Genomic DNA, 21399 nt, shown 5'->3' with positions numbered 1-21399 from the left:
TAGATCTATTCTATTAAATTACCAATTTTGATTAAACACATTTGTTTTTAAATTGAAAAAAAAAAGTATCTTTAAAAACAATAAACCAGCTGGTAAAGTTGCATACTTAACTCCTTAGAAACCAATTTCATATTATCTAGCAAAGCTGAAATTTCATATAACCTACCACAGAAACACTGCTGCTCTGAACAGCTTTTAAAAGCCTATTCTCCCAGAAGATTGGATAAGTAAATTACCGTATAGTCATATATCACAATATCACAAATACAACAGTGAAAGGAATAAACTACAGCATACATGAATGATTATGTTAATAAAAGCAAGTCACACAAGTATATAATCTCATTTATGTAAAGTTCAGAATACATGCAAAAACATGTAAAACACTAAATACATATAGTATTTAGAGATTCACTCTATGCAGGAAAGAGTTAATGCACCAGGCCTGATCACTTAAAAACCTGCTTACAGGGCTTCCCTGGTGGCGCAGTGGTTGAGAATCTGCCTGCTAATGCAGGGGACATGGGTTCAAGCCCTGGTCTGGGAAGATCCCACATGCCGCGGAGCAACTAGGCCCGTGAGCCACAACTGCTGAGCTTGCGCGTCTGGAGCCTGTGCTCCGCAACAAGAGAGGCCGTGACAGTGAGAGGCCCGCGCACCACGATGAAGAGTGGCCCCCGCTTGCCACAACTAGAGAAAGCCCTCGCACAGAAACGAAGACCCAACACAGCCAAAAATAAATAAATAAAATTTAAAAAAAAAAAAAAAAACCTGCTTACAAGACTAGCCCTTGGCTGGCACACAGAGTCTTGGCTTTCAGAATGTTTCCTCCATTACCAACTGGAACCTGCTATGCCAGCCTGCCTAGACTGTTTGTATAAACAATGTGATTTATGGTGAACATCTTCCTTCTTTCCTTCAGGGAATACAGAATTTTGGTGGGCAGAGGGTACCAATATAACCAGCTCCCAATAAAAACAGGCTAAATCTCAAAAGGCTTCCCGGGGCAGAAAGACTGTACATGTTTTATAGCATTTTACTGCTGGATGCAAAGAGTGCACTCTGTGTGGCCCCTCTGGAGAGCCTGACATGGATTCCACCATACTCTGCCTGATGCGTACTTCTCTCTTACTGATCTGGCTGTGTATCCTGACTATACGCCTATAACAAATCTCAGTCATGAGTACAACTAACTACAAGTGGAGTCTCATGAGTCCTATCTAGTGAAGCACCCAACATGTGAATGGTAGTAGGACCTATGTCTTAAGTAGTGAAAGAAATACTGACACAAATGTCAGCACACACCCACATGTGGTAAAGCTATAAAGCAAAGGATGGGAATGATGAACGTGAAATTCAACACAGTGGTTACCTCTGTGCAGGGAGGAGAGGCAAAAGAATAAGATCACAAAGGGGCACAATAGGTGCTTCAAAGGTACTGGTATTTCTGACATTGAGAAATGGGCACATGGGTGTTCCTTTATGTTATTTTTAATACCTTATGTACATAACATGCTTTCTTTTGAAAATTTGAAATATATCAAGTCGTAATTTTTTAATTCTAGAAAAGAGAAAACTCATTCACACATTACAGGTGGGAAAGTGAACTAATAGACCATTCTGCAGAAAAGATTGACAATACTTAACAATTTCGTTTCAAAAATACATATCCTAGAGAAATTCAATTTACAAATGCAAACAAGGAGGCATAAACAAAGGTTGTTCACTACATCACTGTTATAATGAATAGAGGGAAAAAAATCTAAAAATCTACCAATAGGGAAATATGTAAATAATGGAGCCACTACATTGCTAGTTCAGCGGATACACTATGGAACTCAATTACGTGAAGTAACAAAAGCAAGTTTTCATTATATTCTACTCCCTCTTGAAACCTCACCAAGGATTTTTTTAATGCATTCTTTTTTTTTTAATTTTTTTTTTTTAATTTTTATTTATTATTTATTTATTATGTTTATTTTTGGCTGTGTTGGGTCTTCGTTTCTGTGTGAGGGCCTTCTCCAGTTGCGGCAAGTGGGGGCCACTCTTCATCGCGGTGCGCGGGCCTCTCACTATCGCGGCCTCTCTTGCTGCGGCGCAGAGGCTCCAGACGCTCAGGCTCAGTAGTTGTGGCTCACGGGCCCAGTTGCTCCGCGGCATGTGGGATCTTCCCAGACCAGGGCTCGAACCCGTGTCCCCTGCATTGGCAGGCAGATTCTCAACCACTGCGCCACCAGGGAAGCCCCCTAATTTATTTTTTTTATTTATTTATTTTTGTCTGCATTGGGTCTTTGCTGCTGTGCGCAGGCTTTCTCTAGTTGTGGCAAGCGGGGGCTACTCTTCATTGCAGTGTGCAGGCTTCTCATTGAAGTGGTTCTCTTGTTGTGGAGCACAAGCTCTAGGCGCACAGGCTTCAGTAGTTGTGGCTTGCGGGATCTAGAGTGCAGGTTCAGTAGCTGTGGCACACAGGCTTAGTTGCTCCACGGCATGTGGGATCTTCCCGGACCAGGGATCACACTCGTGTCCCCTGCACTGGCAGGCAGATTCTTAAGCAATGCATCACCAGGGAAGTCCCACTAAGGATTTTTTTAAATGTATAAACCCAGAAGGATGAAAAGAAAGAGAAGAGAGTAGATGAGAGACATCAATAAACTTTTTTAGGTTGGAAAGCAGATCAGTAGCAACTAAGCAGCCCAGAAAGACCAGAAACATGCTAACGATGAAATAAGCCCAGAAGCAGACAGATTTATGTTTAAGGAGAAACCCATAAGTTCAGTTTTTCAAGGTACAACGCACCTCTAAAAGAGGGGCTCCAGGTAGGGCCTGCCAACAGAAGAGTTGTTAAAGGATGTATGGGGGGAGCAGAGTCAAGATGGCGGAGTAGGAGAACGTGGAATTCGTGTCTCCACACAGCTAGAGCACCTACCAGGCACTAGTGGGGGACCTCAGACACCTATGGGGACAGGAGGAACCCCCAAGTGACCCAGTAGGACATGTGGGGAGGAAAAGTAGAGGCTAGACGGGACCAGTGCCCCTGAGGCGTGGCTGTGGGAGGGGAGGAGTTCCAATGCTCAGGAGGGGCCCACCCACAGTGAGGGGATTGGCGGGACAGGGAGAGACCTTCAGGGGACTGGGGAATCAGAGGGGAACATGGCCAGAGTTTCCCCCAACCTCTCAGCCCCCAGCTAGTCTGCTGGGGTCCCAGGCTAAAACCTCTACGCTCAAGGTCCCCTCAGGGACTTTTCCAGCCGCATGGGTCTTGAACCTAGGTCCTGCCACCCCACAGCAAAGGCCTTCTCTGGTTTGTTTGTTTTTTCTTTTTTCCTGTTCTGGTTCTGTTTTACCTTGTTGTTGCTGTTTCATTTATATATATTTTTTCTAATAAATTTTTTACTTTTCTAATTTTATTTTATTTTTTATTCTTTGTTATACTTTTGCCTTTTGGGTTTTTTTTTTTTGTTTTTCTGCCACACCGTGCAGCTTGCAGGATCTTGGCTCCCAAGCTGGGGGTCAGGCATGAGCTCCTGTAGTGGGAGCACCAAGTCCAAACTGCTAGACTAACAGAGAACCTCATACCCCAGGGATTATTAATCAGAGTGAGGTTTCCCAGAAGTCCTCATCTTGGCACCAAGACCCAGCTCCACCCAACTGCTTGCAAGCTCCAGTGCTGGACGCCTCAGGCCAAACAACCAGTAAGACAGGAACACAGCCCCACCCACCAAAAAAATAAAAAGATGAGACAACAAAAAAAAAATGTTACAGATGAAGAAGCAAGGTAAAAACCTACAAGACCAAATAAATGAAGAAGAAATAGGCAACCAACCTGAAAAAGAATTCAGAGTAATGATGGTAAAGATGTTCCAAAATCTCAGAAATAGGATGGAGGCATGGATCAAGAAAATACAAGAAATATATAACAAAGACCTAGAAGAACTAAAAAACAAACAGTGATGAACAACACAATAACTAGAATGAAAAATACTCTAGAAGGAATCAACAGCGGAATAGCTGAGGCAGACGAACAAATAAATGAGCTGAAAGATAGAATGGTGGAAATAACTGCCGAAGAGCAGAATAAAGAAAAAAGAAAGAAGAGAATTGAGAAGCGGCTCAGAGACCTCTGGGACAACATTAACTGCACCAACATCTGAATTATAGGGGTCCCAGAAGAAGAAAACAAAGAGAAAGGGTCGGAAAAAATATTTGAAGAGATTATAGTTAAAAACTTCCCTAACATGGGAAAGGAAATAGCCACCCAAGTCCAGGAAGCACAGAGAGTCCTATACAGGATAAACCCTAGGAGAAACACACCAAGACACATGTTAATCAAACTAACAAAAATTAAATTCAAAGAAAAAATACTAAAAGCAGCAAGGGTAAAGCAACAAATAACATACAAAGGAATCCCCATACAGTTATCAGCTTATTTTTCAGCAGAAACTCTGCAGGCCAGAAGGGAGTGGCAGGATATATTTCAAGTGATAAAAGGGAAAAACCTACAACCAAGATTACTCTACCCAGCAAGGATCTCATTCAAATTTGATGGACAAATCAAAAGCTTTATAGATAAGCAAAAGTTACGAGAATTCAGCACCACCAAACCAGCTTTATGACAAATGTGAAACGAACTTCTCTAGGAGGAAAAGAAAAAGACTCACAAAAACAAACCAGGACAATTAAGAAAATGGTAATAGAAACATAGGTATCAATAATTACCTTGAATGTAAATGGTTAAATGCTCCAACCAAAATACACAGACTGGCTGAATGGATACAAAAACAAGACCCATATATATGCTGTCTACAAGAGACCCACTTCAGACCTAGGGACACATACAGACTGAAAGTGAGGGGATGAAAAAAGACATTCCATGAAGATGGAAGTCAAAAGAAAGCTGGAGTAGCAATACTCATATAAGACAAAACAGACTTTAAAATGAAGACTGTTGGGGCTTCCCTGGTGGCGCAGTGGTTGAGAATCTGCCTGCTAATGCAGGGGACACGGGTTCGAGCCCTGGTCTGGGAAAATCCCACATGCCGCGGAGCAACTGGGCCCATGAGCCACAACTACTGAGCCTGCGTGTCTGGAGCCTGTGCTCCGCAATGACAGAGGCCATGATAGTGAGAGGCCCACACACCGCGATGAAGAGTGGCCCCTGCTTGCTGCAGCTAGAGGAAGCCCTCGCACAGAAACGAAGACCCAACACAGCCAAAAAAATAAATAAATAAGTAAATAATAATTTAAAAAAAAAATGAAGACTGTTACAAGAGATAAGGAAGGAAACTACATAATGATCAAGAGATCAATCCAAGAAAAAGATATAACAATTATAAATATTTATGTACCCAACATAGGAGCACCTCAAAACATAAGGCAGGGCTTCCCTGGTGGTGCAGTGGTTGAGAGTCTGCCTGCCAATGCAGGGGACACAGGTTTGGGACCTGGTCTGGGAGGATCCCACATGCCGCGGAGCAACTGGGCCCGTGAGCCACAACTACTGAGCCTGCGCGTCTGGAGCCTGTGCTCCGCAACAAGAGAGGCCGCGACAGTGAGAGGCCCGCGCACTGCGATGAGGAGTGGCCCCCGCTTGCCGCAACTGGAGGAAGCCCTCGCACAGAAACGAAGACCCAACACAGCCATAAATAAATAAATTAATTAATTAATTTAAAAAAAAACAGAAACCTTATTTAAAATACAGTCAGGAGGAGGGCTTCCCTGCTGGCGCAGTGGTTGGGAATCTGCCTGCTAATGCAGGGGACACGGGTTCGAGCCCTGGTCTGGGAAGATCCCACATGCCGCGGAGCAACTGGGCCCGTGATCCACAACTACTGAGACTGCGCGTCTGGAGCCTGTGCTCCGCAACAAGAGAGGCCGCGATAGTGAGAGGCCCGCGCACCGCGATGAAGAGTGGCCCCCACTTGCCGCAACTAGAGAAAGCCCTCGCACAGAAACAAAGACCCAACACAGCCAAAAATAAATAAATTAATTAATTAATTAAAAAAAAAAAATACAGTCAGGAGGCCACAAGGGGGAGACCTCACCCCCTACTGTGCAGCCTCAATAAAAAAAAATAAATAAATAAGGCAAATGCTAACAGCCATAAAAGGGGAAAACAACAGTAACACAATAATAGTGGGGGACTTAAAACACCCCACTCACACCAGAGGACAGATCGTCCAGACAGAAAATAAGTAATGAAATACCAGCTTTAAATGACACAATAGAACAGACAGATTTAACTGATATTTATAGGACATTCCACCCAAAAGCAGCAGAATACACTTTCTTCTCAAGTGCACATGGAACATTCTCCAGGATAGATCACATCTTGGGTCACAAATCAAGCCTCAGATTATTTAAGAAAATTGAAATCGTATCAAGCATCTTTTCCGACCACAATGCTATGAGATTAGAAATCAATTACAGGAAAAAAACTGTAAAAAAAAAAACCAAAAAACATATGGAAGATAAACAGTGTGCTGCTAAATAACCAACAGATCACTGAAGAAATGAAAGAGAAAATAAAAAATACATAGAAACAAATGACAATGAAAACACAATGGCCCCAAACCTATGGGACACAGCAAAAGCAGTTCCAAGAGGGAAGTTTATACCAATTCAATGTCATCTCAAGAAACAAAAAAACTCTCAACTAAATGATCTAATCTTACACCTAAAGCAACAAGAGAAAGAAGAACAAAGAAAACCCAAAATTAGTAGAAGTCATAAAGATCAGACCAGAAATAAATGAAATAGAAATGAAGAAAACAATAGCAAAGATCAATAAAACTAAAAGTTGGTTCTTTAAGAAGATAAACAAAATTGATAAACCTTTAGCCAGGATCATCAAGAAAAAAAGGGAGAGAACTCAAATCAATAAAATTAGAAACGAGGGACTTCTCTGGTGGCACAGTGGTTAAGAATCACGCCTGCCAACGCAGGGGACACAGGTACAAGCCCTGGTCCAGGAATATCCCACATGCTGCGGAGCAACTAAGCCCGTGCGCCACAGCTACTGAGCCTGCGCTCCAGAGCTCGTGAGCCACAACTACTGAGCCCGTGAATCACAACTACTGAAGCCACTCATTCTAGGGCTTGTGCTTCGCAACAAAAGAAGCCATCGCAATGAAAAGCATGTGCAGCGCGACGAAGAGTAGCCCCCGCTCACCAAAACTAGAGAAAGCCCACGTGCAGCAACGAAGACCCAATGCAGACAAAAATAAATAAATTAAATAAATAAATTTGTAAAAAAAAAATGAGAAATGAAAAAGGAGCAATTACAACTGACACCACAGAAATACAAAGAATCATAAGACACTACTACAAGCAACTATATGCCAATAAAATGGAAAACCCAGAAGAAATGGACAAATGCTTGGACAGGTGCAAACTTCCAAGACTGAACCAAGAAGAAATAGAAAATATAAACAGACCAATCACAAGTAATGAAATCAAAACTGTAATTAAAAATCTTCCAACAAACAAAAGTCCAGGACAAGATGGCTTCACAGGTGAATTCTACCAAGCGTTTACAGAAGAGTTAACACCTATCATTCTCAAACTCTTCCAAAAAATTGCACACAGATGAACACTCCCAAACTCATTCTGTGAGGTCACCATCACCCTGATACCAAAACCAGACAAAGATATCGCAAAAAAAGAAAATTACAGACCAATATCACTGCTGAACATAGACGCAAAAATCCTCAACAAAATACTAGCAAACAGAATCTAACAACACATTAAAAGGATCATACACCATGACCAAGTGGGATTTATCCCAGGGATGCAAGGATTCTTCAATATATGCAAATCAATCAAGGTGATACACCACATTAACAAATTGAAGAATAAAAACCATATGGTCATCTCAATAGATGAAGAAAAAGCTTTTGACAAAATTCAACACCCATTTATGGTAAAAACTCTCCAGAAAGTGGGCTTAGAGGGAACCTACCTCTACATAATAAAGGCCATATACAACAAACCCACAGCAAACATCACTCTCAGTGGTGAAAAACTGAAAGCATTTCCTCTGAGATCAGGAATAAGACAAGGATGTCCACTCTCACCACTATTATTCAACATAGTTTTGGAAGTCCTAGCCACAGAAATCAGAGAAGAAAAATAAATAAAAGGAATCCAAATTGGAAAAGAAGTAAAACTGTCACTGTTTGCAGATGACATGATACTATACATAGAGAATCCTAAAGAGGCCACCAGAAAACTACTAGAGCTAATCAATGAATTTGGTAAAGTTGCAGGATACAAAGGTAAGGCACAGAAATCTCTTGCATTCCTATACACTAACAACGAAAGATCAGAAAGAGAAATTAAGGAAACAACCCCATTCAGCATTGCAACAAAAGAATAAAATACCTAGGAATAAACCTACCTAAGGAGGCAAAAGACCTGTATGCAGAAAACTGTAAAACACTGATGAAAGAAATCAAAGATGACACAAACAGATGGAGATATATACCATGTTCTTGGATGGGAAGCATCAATACTGTGAAAATGACTGTACTACACAAAGCAATCTACAGATTCAATGCAATCCCTATCAAATTACCAATGACATTTTTCACAGAACTAGAACAAAAAGATTTTTAATTTGTATGGAAGCACAAAAGACCCCAAATAGCCAAAGCAATCTTGAGAAAGAAAGATGGAGATGGAGGAATCAGGCTCCCTGACTTCAGACTGTACTACATAGCTAGAGTCATCAAGACAGTATGGTACTGGCACAAAAACAGAAATATAGATCAATGGTACACGATAGAAAACTCAGAGATAAACCCACGCACTTATGGTCAACTAATTAATGACAAAGGAGGCAAGAATATACAATGGAGAAAAGACAGCCTCTTCAATAAGTGGTGTTGGGAAAACTGGACAGCTACATATAAAAGAATGAAATTAGAACACTCCCTAACACCATACACAAAAATAAACTCAAAATGGATTACAGACCTAAACGTAAGGCCAGACACTATAAAACTCTTAGAGGAAAACATAGTAAGAACACTCTATGACATAAATCACAGCAAGGTCCTTTTTGACCCACCTCCTAGAGTAATGAAAATAAAAACAAAAATAAACAAATGGTACCTAATTAAACTTAAAAGCTTTTACACAGCAAAGGAAACCATAAACAAGATGAAAAGACAACCCTCAGAATGGGAGAAAATATTTGCAATGAAACAACAGACAAAGGATTAATCTCCAAAATATACAAATAGCTCAGGCAGCTCAATATCAAAAAAACCCCAACCCAATCAAAAAATGAGCAGAAGACCTAAATAGACATTTCTCAGAAGAAGATATACAGATAGCCAACAAACATTATGAAAAGATGCTCAACATCACTAATCATTAGAGAAATGCACATCAAAACTATAATGAGGTATCATCTCACACCAGTCAGAATGGCCATCATCAAAAAATCTACAAACACTAAATGCTGGAAAGGGTGAGGAGAAAAGGGAACCCTCCTGCACTGTTGGTGGGAATGTAAATTGATACAGCCACTGTGGAGAACAGTATGGAGGTTCCTTAAAAAACTAAAAATAGAACTACCATAGAACCCAGCAATCCCACTACCGGGCATATACCCTGAGAACCCATAATTCAAAAAGACACATGTACCCCAATGTTCACTGCAGCACTATTTACAATAGCCAGGTCATGGAAACAACCTAAATGTCCACTGACAGATGAATGGATAAAGAAGATGTGGTACATATATATACATACAATGGAATATTACTTGGCCATAAAAAGGAATGAAATTGGGTCATTTGTGGAAATGTGGATGGAACTAGAATCTGTCATACAGAGTGAAGTAAGTCAGAAAGAGAAAAACAAATTTCATATATTAATGCATATATGTGGAATCTAGAAAAAATACTACAGATGAACCTATTTCCAGGGCAGGAATAGAGACGAAGATGTAGAGGATGGACGTGTAACATAGAGGCGGAAGGGGAGGGTGGGATGAATTGGGAGATTAGGTTTGATATAAATACACTACCACGTGTAAAATAGACAGCTAGTGGGAACCTGCAGTATAGCACAGGGAGGACAGCTTGGTGCTCTGTGATGACCTAGAAGGGCGGGATGGTGGGGGATGCGAGGGAGGTCCAAGAGGCAGGGGATACATGTATACATATAGCTGATTCACTTTGTTGTACAGCAGAAACTAACACTAACACAACATTGTAAAGCAATTATACTCCAATAGGAACTTGCCTGGTGGCGCAGTGGTTAAGAATCCGCCTGCCAATGCAGGGGACACGGGTTTAAGCCCTGGTCCGGGAAAATCCCACATGCCGCAGAGCAACTAAGCCCGTGCACCACAACTACTGAGCCTGAGCTCTAGAGCCCGCAAGCCACAACTACTGAAGCCCACGTGCCTAGAGCTCATGCTCTGCAACAAGAAAAGCCACCGCAATGAGAAGGCTGCACACTGCAATGAAGAGTAACCCCAGCTCGCCACAACTAGAGAAAGCCCGCACACAGCAATGAAGACCCAACGCAGCCAAAAATAAAAATAATAAAATTAAATAAATAAAAATTTTAAAAATTATACTCCAATAAAAAAAATTTCTGTAATAAAAATTTTTTTAAATGTAAGTATAGGAAGCAGTCAGTCACTGAGTCCCTCCTCTTCCTACCCAAAGAGAAGATGAGATGTTTACTCCCTTGAGTTTTGAATCAGAGAGACTGTGAGCTCAAAGTCAGGAAACATAACTGAAGGTAAGAGTAACACATTGAAAACAGAAATATTAAGTGCAAGTATTCAAATTGCACCTTTCCCCTTGCCCACCTGGCTGAGAACACTCACAGTTAGAATCAGACCCCTAAGCAGGAAAGAAGATTTCTTTGTCAGAAAAACTTATCAAGTCAAGAGAAAAAAACCTGCAGATATTAACAACTGGACATCCACAATGATGTGGCCCAGACAAATCATACCATGGTGAAATCTACCAATGTACAACTCTAACTCTGCAAATACAGCTTCCAATCACCATTTTAGTTTTTCATCCTTAAAAGTGAGACCGATAAGGATCACTGGACCACTGGACATTTGACAAAAAGCTCTAGTGTAAAAGGTAATGAGCAAAGTAAGCAAAAAAGGTACTTGTATGAAACAGAAACTCTAAGAAGAAATCTTAATTAAAAGAATTAGAAGAACCTAACATTGAGGAATATCATGAAATTTCAAATCAATAAAGACAGATGACAAGATTCTAAAAGCTTGCAAACATGAAAAAATAGTGGCTCACAAAGGATCAAGGAATCAGAGCAATATTCTCAACAACACAAGAAGCTTTAAAAAAAATAGAGCATGTCTTTAGAAGTCTGAAAGAGAATCATTTCCAGCCTAGAATTCTATACACATAATTACCCATCATGAGGGTAAAGTCATGGTATTTTCAAACATTTAAGGTCTTAAATTCTCAGGAAGCTACTAAAGGATGAGCCCCACCAAAAAAAAAAAAAAGAGCGCAAGAAATATGAGCTACAGAACAGGACAAAAGAGAAGGGACTTCCCTGGATGATAAAGGGAAATCACATTGGCAACACGTGACAGGCCTAAAGGTGGACAGAAACAAAAAATAGAGAAGAGAGATCTAGGAAGGATAGTTCCAGAAAAAAACTGAAAATGATAAATTACTTGATGTGTCTACATACACTGAGAAAACATTGATAACTCTGTCACAGAAATTGGTGATAAATTAGTCAGAGGTGCACAGAATATCAACAAATTTAAAAACCAAGACAACTAAATCAAGAGAAAACTAAGAGATAAGCAAATGGCTAAGCAAACTGTGGTATATCCATACCATGAAATACCACTCAGCAATAAAAAGAAACAAATTATTGATACACACAAAAACCTGGATGAATCACCAGAGAATTATCCTGAGTGAAAAAGACAATTCCAAAAAGTTATATACTATATGACTCCATTTAAACAACATTCTTGAAATGACAAAACTGTAAAAATGAAGAACAGTTAGGGGTTTTAGGAGTTGAGGGAGTAAGGGTGAGAGAGAAGTAACTTGTTATAAAAGGATAAGAGGGATCCTATAGTGGTGGAATTTTTCTGTATCCTGTCTGTATCAATGTCAGTATCCTGGTTGTAATGTTGTACTATAGTTTTGTGAGATGTTACCTTTAGAGGAAACTAGGTAAATCATACACAGTCCTGAACTCTATTTGTTACAGCTGCTATAAATCTACAATTATCTCAAAACAAAAGGCTTGATTTAAAAAAAAAAAAGTAGAAGCTCCCAGTAATATCTCTCTATAGAGAAGGTTCTCCTTTTCTCCTTTTAAACAGATTGGATTGAAATGATTAGATCCTCACTCTCAAGGACTCAGCTGGGTCTGATATGACATTTTAGTAAGACTCAGTCCACTCGTAACCTGCCCTGTTCTTCAGAATGCCCTCTCCTGGGTTACTGAGAGCCTAGTGAGCCTATTTAGCCCTTAAAGATTGTGAGATATTCAATTCAGCCCTTTAGAGATTTTTGCTCAACTTTTTAGCCTCTGGCCTCAAATTGTTCAAAATGTGTCAAATGCCTATTTGTGGTGGGCCACTTTCCTGCAGTAGGACTTTACCTTCTTAGCATAGCAAGACTACATGTTTCACTCCACCATTCTGGCCTAAAGTTCTTCACTACCTCAGAATTTACAAATGTTCTTTAAGGAAAAGTGGCTATCCATTTGAGGCGCCTCCAGAATTCCAATTTGTCATGCCATCCCTGCACAAGTGACAAAATCTCTGCTTTCCCTCAGTGGACTCACACTGTCTGGACCAACCTAAAATCCTCAGCTTTTGCCCAAAATTAACAGATACTCTCAGGGAAGAAAATGACCAACAGTCATCAACTCATATTCTAAGGATTCCACTCTTTGAAATTTTAGTTCATCTAGTCCTTGTTGCTTCCACAGCTCCACATGTCTCTAAAAACATGATTTGTTTGCATTTTATTATTTTGTTTTTAACCAGCTCTTCAGCAGGAGTGTTGACCTAATGCAATCTGTTACATCCTTCCTAAAAGTGGAACCTCTACCATAACCTTGATACCAAAGCTCAACAAGAACATTTTGAGAAAAGAAAAAAAAAGACAATATTGTTCATGAACACAGATGCAAACATCTTAAATACTGGCAAACCAAATCAAAACAGGTTAATACTTTTTGACCAAGTCAGGATTATCCCAGGAAACTTAGTTGATTTAACTTTCAAAAATCAATATAATTTATCACATTAAAGAAGGTCTCTCAATTCTGACAGAAATGGATGTCTTTATTTCTTGGAACAAAAAGGCTGTATGTGTTTATTTGTTTATACAAGTTTCTAGTGAATGTTATTTCTATAACTACAGGTATTCCTCAGAGATGTTGCAGGGTCAGTTCCAGACCACCCCAATAAAGCGAGTACTGCAATAAAGCAAGTCACATGAATTTTTTGATTTCCCAGTGCATATAAAAGTTATGTTTACACTATACTGTAGTATATTAAGTGTACAATAGCATTATGTCTAAAAAAAAGTACATACCTTAATTAAAAAATATTTAATGTTAACCATCATTTGAGCCTTCTGGAAGTCATAATTTTTTTGCAATGGTAACATCAAAGATCTCTGATCACAGATCATCATAACAAATATAATTATAATGAAAATGTCTGAAATATTGTAAGAATTACCAAAATATGACATAGAAACATGAAGTGAGCAAATGCTGTCGGAATAATGGCGCTGACAGAATTGCTTGACACAGGGTTGCCACAAACCTTCAATTTGTAAAAAATGCACTATCTGTGAAGGGCAATAAAGCAAAGCACAATAAAACAAGGTATGTCTATATACAATTCTTCTCTCCAATTAGTATTGTGCTTTTGAATAATTTGTCTTTAATCATTAGCTTCAAAAACTCTATTCCAAAGTCTGCTATTTTGTAGAGTTAGATCAACCTATCCTCTTAAGATACATAATCAATAAAAGATTGATTCCCCTGTTTAGCAAATTGCCTTCAGTTTTCAGAAAATAACCAAACTTGCCAACCTGGATTAGGAACTTCAGTAGTTGCCCACTTTCCTAAAAACCTAATTTAGGCATCATTTAAGTAAGAGTGAAAAATAATTGTGTTAAAATTTGATAATTCTAATTCCCAGACCTCCAATTTCAAACACAGGAAATGTCAGACCAAAATTTTCACCAAGTACCTCTAAATTTTATATAAACTCAATGGGAATATAGGGTTCCTTTTTAAGAATAAGACTTACAAACAACTAAAATATATCTAACTATATATTGTGTATTGTTCACTCACTAAACTATTAAATTTGTACCATTTCTCCTTTTTGACTTACCTCTTCACTTGGAGACTGAACACAAATGTCTTTTATTGTAGGTGTTGAATAAAGCACTGATTTTGTGGAATTTGTGCTAAAATCATTGGCAAGACCTAAAAAAAGTTAAAACAAAACATGTATAAAATTTTTTGGTTACAATTAAGAGAAGCCCCACATGATATGTGAAGAAGTCTTTTGACTCTTTTAAGCGCAATTAGTTTAACTGAAGTACAGACATCAATTCAATATTCAAATGTTCCTAGAAGGCATCAGGACTGAAAAAGACAAACAAGATTCCTGAAGAAATATGTGCCAGTTCTTCTTTCAGAACTTGTAAAGAAAAGATACTTTTCCACTATCTGTGTTTTTCTTTGGTTGGCCTATTCTTTTATTCCAATACCTTCTGACGCCAACCAGCACTAGGAAAAGTTTTTGCCATTATACATCTTTTCTTTAGAAAGGGGTGCAAATCACCAAACATTATCTCAAGCTCTCCAGTGATCCCAAGAATTCTGCACATTTATTTCCATTAATGAAATACTTTCTCTTGTGTATGATAATTATTTATGGAATTCCAGACTATAGGAATCTAGTGTGAACTAAAGGGAATAACAAATTATTCTCATTTTTGCCAGTATTATCTTCAGTATACCAGAAGGTACATGAAGGACTGCACTTGTACTCAAAATTCCTGGGAAAATATTTTATATATTGAAATGCTAGAACAAATTTGCTGAATTTGGTATTAATGGACAAATTTACATTTTCATCCATCCCAACCCTCAAAGTCCATCTATAAATGAAACCTTACTTTTTTCTTCAAAACAGTCTAGTAAGATTTCCAGTATATTCTGGCCTTGATCCGTATTAATGTCAGGTGCCCTAATAAGAAGGAAAGAAGGGAAAATGTTAACTTATCATCTCCAAAAGATATTTGCTACTTATTAACATCCACCTTGAAAATTCCATATTTCTTTATTATAAAATCTTAATTTTTACTTAATGGGAAAAATATCACCTTTACTATCTGAGAACAAAACAAGTATTTGACAGTCCAAGAGTTCCCAGAAAAGTATGTGAAGTAGTATGTCATTGTCTACATTAACAATTATATACCCTGCCTGAATAGCCACGTCTAAAGCTGTTTTAGACTACTACTCTATCTAAACAAGAACATACACTTTTTTGAAGATATTCAATCAATCCTGAAATGCTTCTTTAATAAAGACTCTATGGTCACAAGTCCTATCAGCTCCAAGTAACACAGTCTTCCCTACAAGATCTCAAATGCACTTCTGATTCAATACCTTTAATCTTAAGGAGCTAATGAATCAGTAAAAATTTTTTAATTAATATTTGTATTGAGATAATTGTAGATTCACATACAGTTGTAAGAAATAATATAGAAGAGACCCCTTGTTCACTTTATCCAGTTTCCTGCAATGGTAACATTTCACAAAGCCATATAGTATACTATCACAACCAGGATACTGATGTTGACAGAATCCACTAATCCTATTCAGATTCCTCCAGTCCTACATGTACTCATTTGCGTGTTTATGTTTGTGTATATAGTTAGTTCTATACACTTTATTACATTTGAAGGTTCAGATATGACCACCATAGTCAAAATACTGAACAGTTCCATCACCACAAAGATCCTTCTATTGCCCTTTTTGAACCACACCCACCTTTTCTTTTAGCCCCATGGAATAAACTGCATCTTTCTATTATTTCCATTCAATCCACTCTAGAGTGCTTTCCCCATAGCCGTCATTTAGTCAGAATTGAAACTGCCTCTTCCTGGTCCATCATTTATCAGGCGAATTTCTTTTCTCACTTCCATTAAGTCAATGAACTGTCTGCATTAATATTTCTCTGTTAATATAAAATAACTAAGATGACTATACTTAACCAGTGGGTATATAAATCATTATTTTAGTCAGAGGTAATAGTTCTTCCTTTCTTCATTTAAAAATTCCACTTTCCAAAGAAGCAAATAAAAATCATCTTAAAAGTTTAAGTACATAAATCACCTGGAAGGTCGGCAAAATCTTCTTCTATAGTCATTTTTGAGATGATCCTGAAAGAAAAGTAAATCATCAATTTGGTGAAAGTTTAAGTTCTTTATTTATTCATTCAGCAAGTATTTGCTGACTGCCTATTATAATATTACAAAGAGGAATATCTTCTGGATCAAGTGAAAAAGAACTTGTCTCATAGCCATTATTTCCAAATGTTTGTTTATACTATTCCTTACTCTGGATTTATTCCATCTTCTTCCTCCTCTTCTTCCTCCTCCTCCACCTCCCCCCATACCTCTTCCGTCATCAAAATCACACTATCTGGGCTTCCAATAATTCAAGTTGGTTGACCAACAATATCTATTTATCTCCTTTTCCTGCAAGGAGATCCCTCTGAAGTAATAGTAAAGGACTAAACTGGCATAAAACGACAATGAAAAAAGAGAATGGAAAAAAGGGCCATCTGTGGACAAATAAATATAACAGATTTCTGGAAGATGGAAAACAAATGAAACATGATAATTGATGAAACAGAAGAAAAGCAGCAGCCTAAAGTAAGCTCAGAGGATATTGTCCTGGATGAGGAGTGAATGGCCAGTATAAGATAAATACCTAGGAAGTTAAGAATGAAATATCAGAAAAACTGAGGATAAAAAGATGTTAGAATGTTTCCAGAAAGAGAAAAGAGGTAACCCCAACAAAGAAGCAGCCCCAATAAATGGAAGCAACAGGAAAAATAAAACACACAAACATGCTGAAATTGGAGGTGGAGAGCATATTTGAGATACTTTGGGTCCTATCTTTTAATTGTAAAACCTATAAAGTTAAATTTTCTAGTTGAAAATTTGGTGGTAATAGGAAGAACAGTATGCTTTTTAAAATAGATAAATTACTATCAATACAAAATGTTTAGTAAGCTGCACTCTTCCTTGGCCCAATGGGATATAAATGACCCCACCCCATGTGAACACTCTCTTTACCCCACTCATGCTCTGACATCCTGAGCTGAGCCTCGCTCCTGACTCTACTAAGGCTCCTACACACAACTTTGGACCACTGTAGTTTCCCACCCACGTGGACTGCTGCTACCTTGCTTCACTTTTGGATTGAATTATTCAGAAAGATGAAGACCTCTATTAGATTTTAAGAAACTTGAGAGCAGAAACTTTGTCTTAAGCTAGCTTATATTCTTCCCAGAGCCTTGCCTAGTGCATTGTATACCACACAAACACCATTTTTTGTTATCTTTTTGACGTGCCAAATAAATAAGACCAAAAATTTATGAGATAAAAGTGTCTTTCTTTAAAGAAGGTGAGAGTGTTTCACATAGCCTGTTATCTTCAGGAGGTACCTAAGGAGCAAAAGATTAAATCTATTTTATAGATAGCAAACTAAGGAACAAAGACACCTAACAAGTCTGCATTTTATCACAAGTCATTTGATGGAAAATTAACTCAAGCACTTAGGTCTCTCATCAGTACTCAGCATTCTGAAACACTTAGGTAAACCCCTGAGAATGTTAGTTAATTCCCTTCTAAGACCTCATTTAAGGTCACTCTTCTCCTAATTTAATACAATAAAATGATAGAGTCATCATATTTTCACACTAAATGTTTTTGAACATTAAATAACACCTGTAAAGTACTCTGTTCCTCTTTTAAATAGAAAAATTTTAAGGCTAAGACAGTTCTTTCCTTCAGCAAACATGAAATTGAGCACCTACTACAAGGCCAAATGCTATTTAGGCACACCAGAAAACAAGTAGTGAATAAGACAAAAGAGGTCTCTTAATTCTAAAAAGTTAGAACACAAAATTTTTTGATTTTCAAAATAAATATACATTCAAAAACTTGCCATTTCAACTCATTTTTCACTCAATTTCAATTTTAGTTTCTTCCATTCACTGTGAGATTCTTCTTCTCAAAGAAAATAATATACAATACAGCAGGGTTTCTCAACCCTAGCACTAATGACATTTTGGGCTGAGTGACTCTCTTTGTTGTGAGGGCCTGTCCTGTGCATTGGGAGGATGCTTGCAGCATCCCTGGCCTCCACCTAGATGCCCTTAGCACCCCCTCATCCATGCTTTCTCAGGACAACCAGAAATTTTTCCAGACAACACCAAACGTCTCCTACAGGGCAAAATCACACCCAGTTAGAAACCACTTAAGTACAGGAATGACTGAGGATAATCTTTCAACTCCCTTCTCCCCTTGTCTTTTAAGTGAGTTATGACGCAAAGTCAGATGTTAGAACTAAAAGGCTCAAAACAATTCTAAGGTTATGATAGGTATTTTAAAAGTGAACTGTGGGAATTTGCTCCTAGCCATGTCTTCTCACCAGACTTTAAAGATCAAGTGATTCCTGGCCAAGGAACAAAAGCAGAATCGTCCCATTCCCCAGTGGATCTGAATGAAAACTGGTAATAAAATCAGGTACAACTCCAAGAGAAGACACCGGAGAAGAACCAAGCTGGGTCTATAAGGAGCCTTGCACATGAGGTGGCACACATATTTATGCTGTGTCAAGGACACTTGCACCTTACCATATCACTCTGAAGAATCACTACTATCTGAACAGCTGGATGTGTTTTATCGGGAAAATGATTTTTCTCTTTGTGTCAGTGTGTCTGCACTAGTGCTCTGGTGAGACCTTTTGTTGTAAAATAAAATAAAATAAAAGTGAACTGTGGTCAAAAGAATGAGAACACAGCAGAGTGGACCAGCAGCTGCTCTTCCAGCTTCAGTTTTGTCTATCTCTCTCCTGCTCAGTCTGAAAAGCCAAGTGCAATAGCCCGGGAGAAGGAAAGAGAACTTTGAAATAAGGAGACACAAGGGCAATGATTACAGAAGGTTGACTGGAGGCATGAAAAGCAGGAAAAGCAGTCAATGTGAGAACTAAGACAAGCTTCAACCAGTCTAAGCTTCCCATATTCTGAAGGGCATCATCTTAAAGACAGGAGAAATTCATAACAGAAAGGTAGAGATCACAGTGAGAAAATAAGTTGTTTATTAATAATATCATTAATATTATTATTATTAATCATATATTTTAAACACATACCAACACTGATACAAATAAAACACAGATCATGGTTTTAAAAAAGAAAGAGAAAGATAAAGAATGAGAAGACAAGCCACAGACCAGGAGAAAATAGTTGCAAAAGGCACATCTGATAAGGACTGTTATCCAAAATATAAAAGAACACTTAAAACTCAACAAAAAGAAAACCCAATTAAAAAATAAATGGTTCAAAGACCTTAACAGACACCTCACTTAAGAAAATATACAGATGACAAATAAGCATAAGAAAAGATGCTCCACATCGTATGTCAAGCAGTAATGCAAATTAAAACCAGATACCACTACCCATCTGGCTGTGTGACCAAACTCTGGAACAATGACAACTCCAAACGTGGAACAACGGGAACTCTCATGTTAGAAGGCAAAACAGTACAGCCACTTTGGAGGACAGCTTGGTGGTTTCTTACAAAAGTAAACATACTCTTACCATATGACCCAGCAATCATGCATTTTTCTTTAGTCAACAGTATGAAAGGGTGGTATAGGAGTCCTTTTTACTATGAGCACCTGCATTGTTTACATTATATATAACTGTCAACTGAAAAAAAATGGACAACTTAAAATTTGCAAGTTAAGTTTTATTCGGGGACCTTACTTAGGACTACAGCCCAGGAGACAGGCTCTCAGCGAGCTCTGAGGAACTGCTCCAAAGAGGTAAGGGGGGGGACCAGGATATACAGGAGTTTGGGCTGGGAAAAAAAAGGTAGTCAAACATCAAAATCAGACACCTCAAGTTAATGATTTTTAGTGCTGCTCTATAAATGGGAAGATGCAAGAGTCTCGGCTCACTGAAGTTATTCCTTATATAAGTCTCTTAACTATCTAGGGCCAGTGTCCTGTTTTTCTCCATTCTGAATTCCCCTTAGGCACACCCTGCAGGCAGCTGCAGTTGCTGGTGGCTTGAAGGTGGGTAACATTCGTTGTTTACTGAAATGGCAGGTAACAGTTTTTCTCCACAATACATCTTTTTATGCACACAAGCATACATATATAACTTTATTATAACTGGGAAGATCTTATTCATCCATGCTGAAGATCTTAAAAGGGGAGATAAAGTAGAAAACACAAGTTTAGGATAGGGGCTGCTATGGGTTGTATAAGGTATAGTAACCATAAGCGAAGTCTGAAATCTACAACAGTGAATACCAAGGAAGTCCAGAAATAGGCCAACAAAAAAATGAGTTCCCGCCCCCTTCAGCGATTCACAGCTTGCACTTTTAACTAGTAGCTGCCTCTCAGAAAACTATCTGTCAATAACAGACGTCTCTCTACACTAGCAACTCTGAAGCAAAGGCACACTTTCAAGGCGTTTCAATACTTCTAAGGACAGAAAATTATTTGGAGGACTAGGAACTGGAGTTAGGCTAAAAAGTAGAAATCACAAGATTCTCTGAAGAGAAAGACGAGTTAGGCTAAAAAGTAGAAATCACAAGATTCTCTGAAGAGAAAGACGCCGTCACGCCCGGGATTACAAAAAGCCTTGAGGAAACACGACAAGTAAATTAACTCTAGCTATCGGCACCCAATCACTCCCGAGCTCAAAAAACTCGCGCGGCTTCCCCACTGAAACCCCCCAGAAGCCACAACACCGGCCCAACGCTTCACTCTCCCCGCCTCGCGGGGTCCGCGGCCTGCACTTACCAGCCCCCACGCGGCCATGTTCCGGCCCGGCTCAGCCCGCGCAGGGGTTGGGGACGGAAGTCCACACGGGCCGCAGCTCCAGGCAGCCCAGCGAGGACGGAGTCACCCGAAGAGCAGCCAGGCGGAAACCCAGTAGCACCTTAAGCGAAAGACAGCGGGAGATGGCGGGAAGTAAGGAGCCGCGACCCAGCGAGCGCGCCCAGGAGCGCGCCCACTCGCGCGCATCCACCTACGCAATTTAAAAAGGGCTGCACATGCGCAAAATGGGCCCTTCGACTC

The 21399-nt window shown here is 39.0% G+C and overlaps 1 protein-coding gene across 5 annotated transcripts in view; it reads right to left on the bottom strand.

The window, feature by feature from the left end:
• CENPC (centromere protein C) overlaps nucleotides 1-21399 on the bottom strand; it is an 89012-nt gene extending 67613 nt beyond the window's left edge. For 2 of the 5 annotated variants that reach the window (XM_082463762.1, XM_082463760.1), the window contains exons 1-4: nucleotides 21121-21386; nucleotides 16408-16454; nucleotides 15183-15253; nucleotides 14390-14484 (exon numbers count right to left, since the gene is read on the bottom strand). In XM_082463762.1, the coding sequence (XP_082319888.1) occupies nucleotides 14390-14484; nucleotides 15183-15253; nucleotides 16408-16454; nucleotides 21121-21138 (231 nt within the window). In that variant the 5' untranslated portion in view covers nucleotides 21139-21386. Of the gene's footprint in view, nucleotides 1-14389; nucleotides 14485-15182; nucleotides 15254-16407; nucleotides 16455-21120 lie in introns of all 5 variants that reach the window. The other 3 variants (XM_082463758.1, XM_082463759.1, XM_082463761.1) reach the window with 3 other exon arrangements.

Source organism: Balaenoptera physalus (genome assembly GCF_965194825.1).
Source record: "Balaenoptera physalus genome assembly, chromosome: 5".
In the NCBI taxonomy this organism is placed as follows: Eukaryota; Metazoa; Chordata; class Mammalia; order Artiodactyla; family Balaenopteridae; genus Balaenoptera; species Balaenoptera physalus.
The sequence above is the reverse complement of the archived record's forward strand: the minus strand, read 5'-3'. Positions and strand labels throughout refer to the sequence as shown.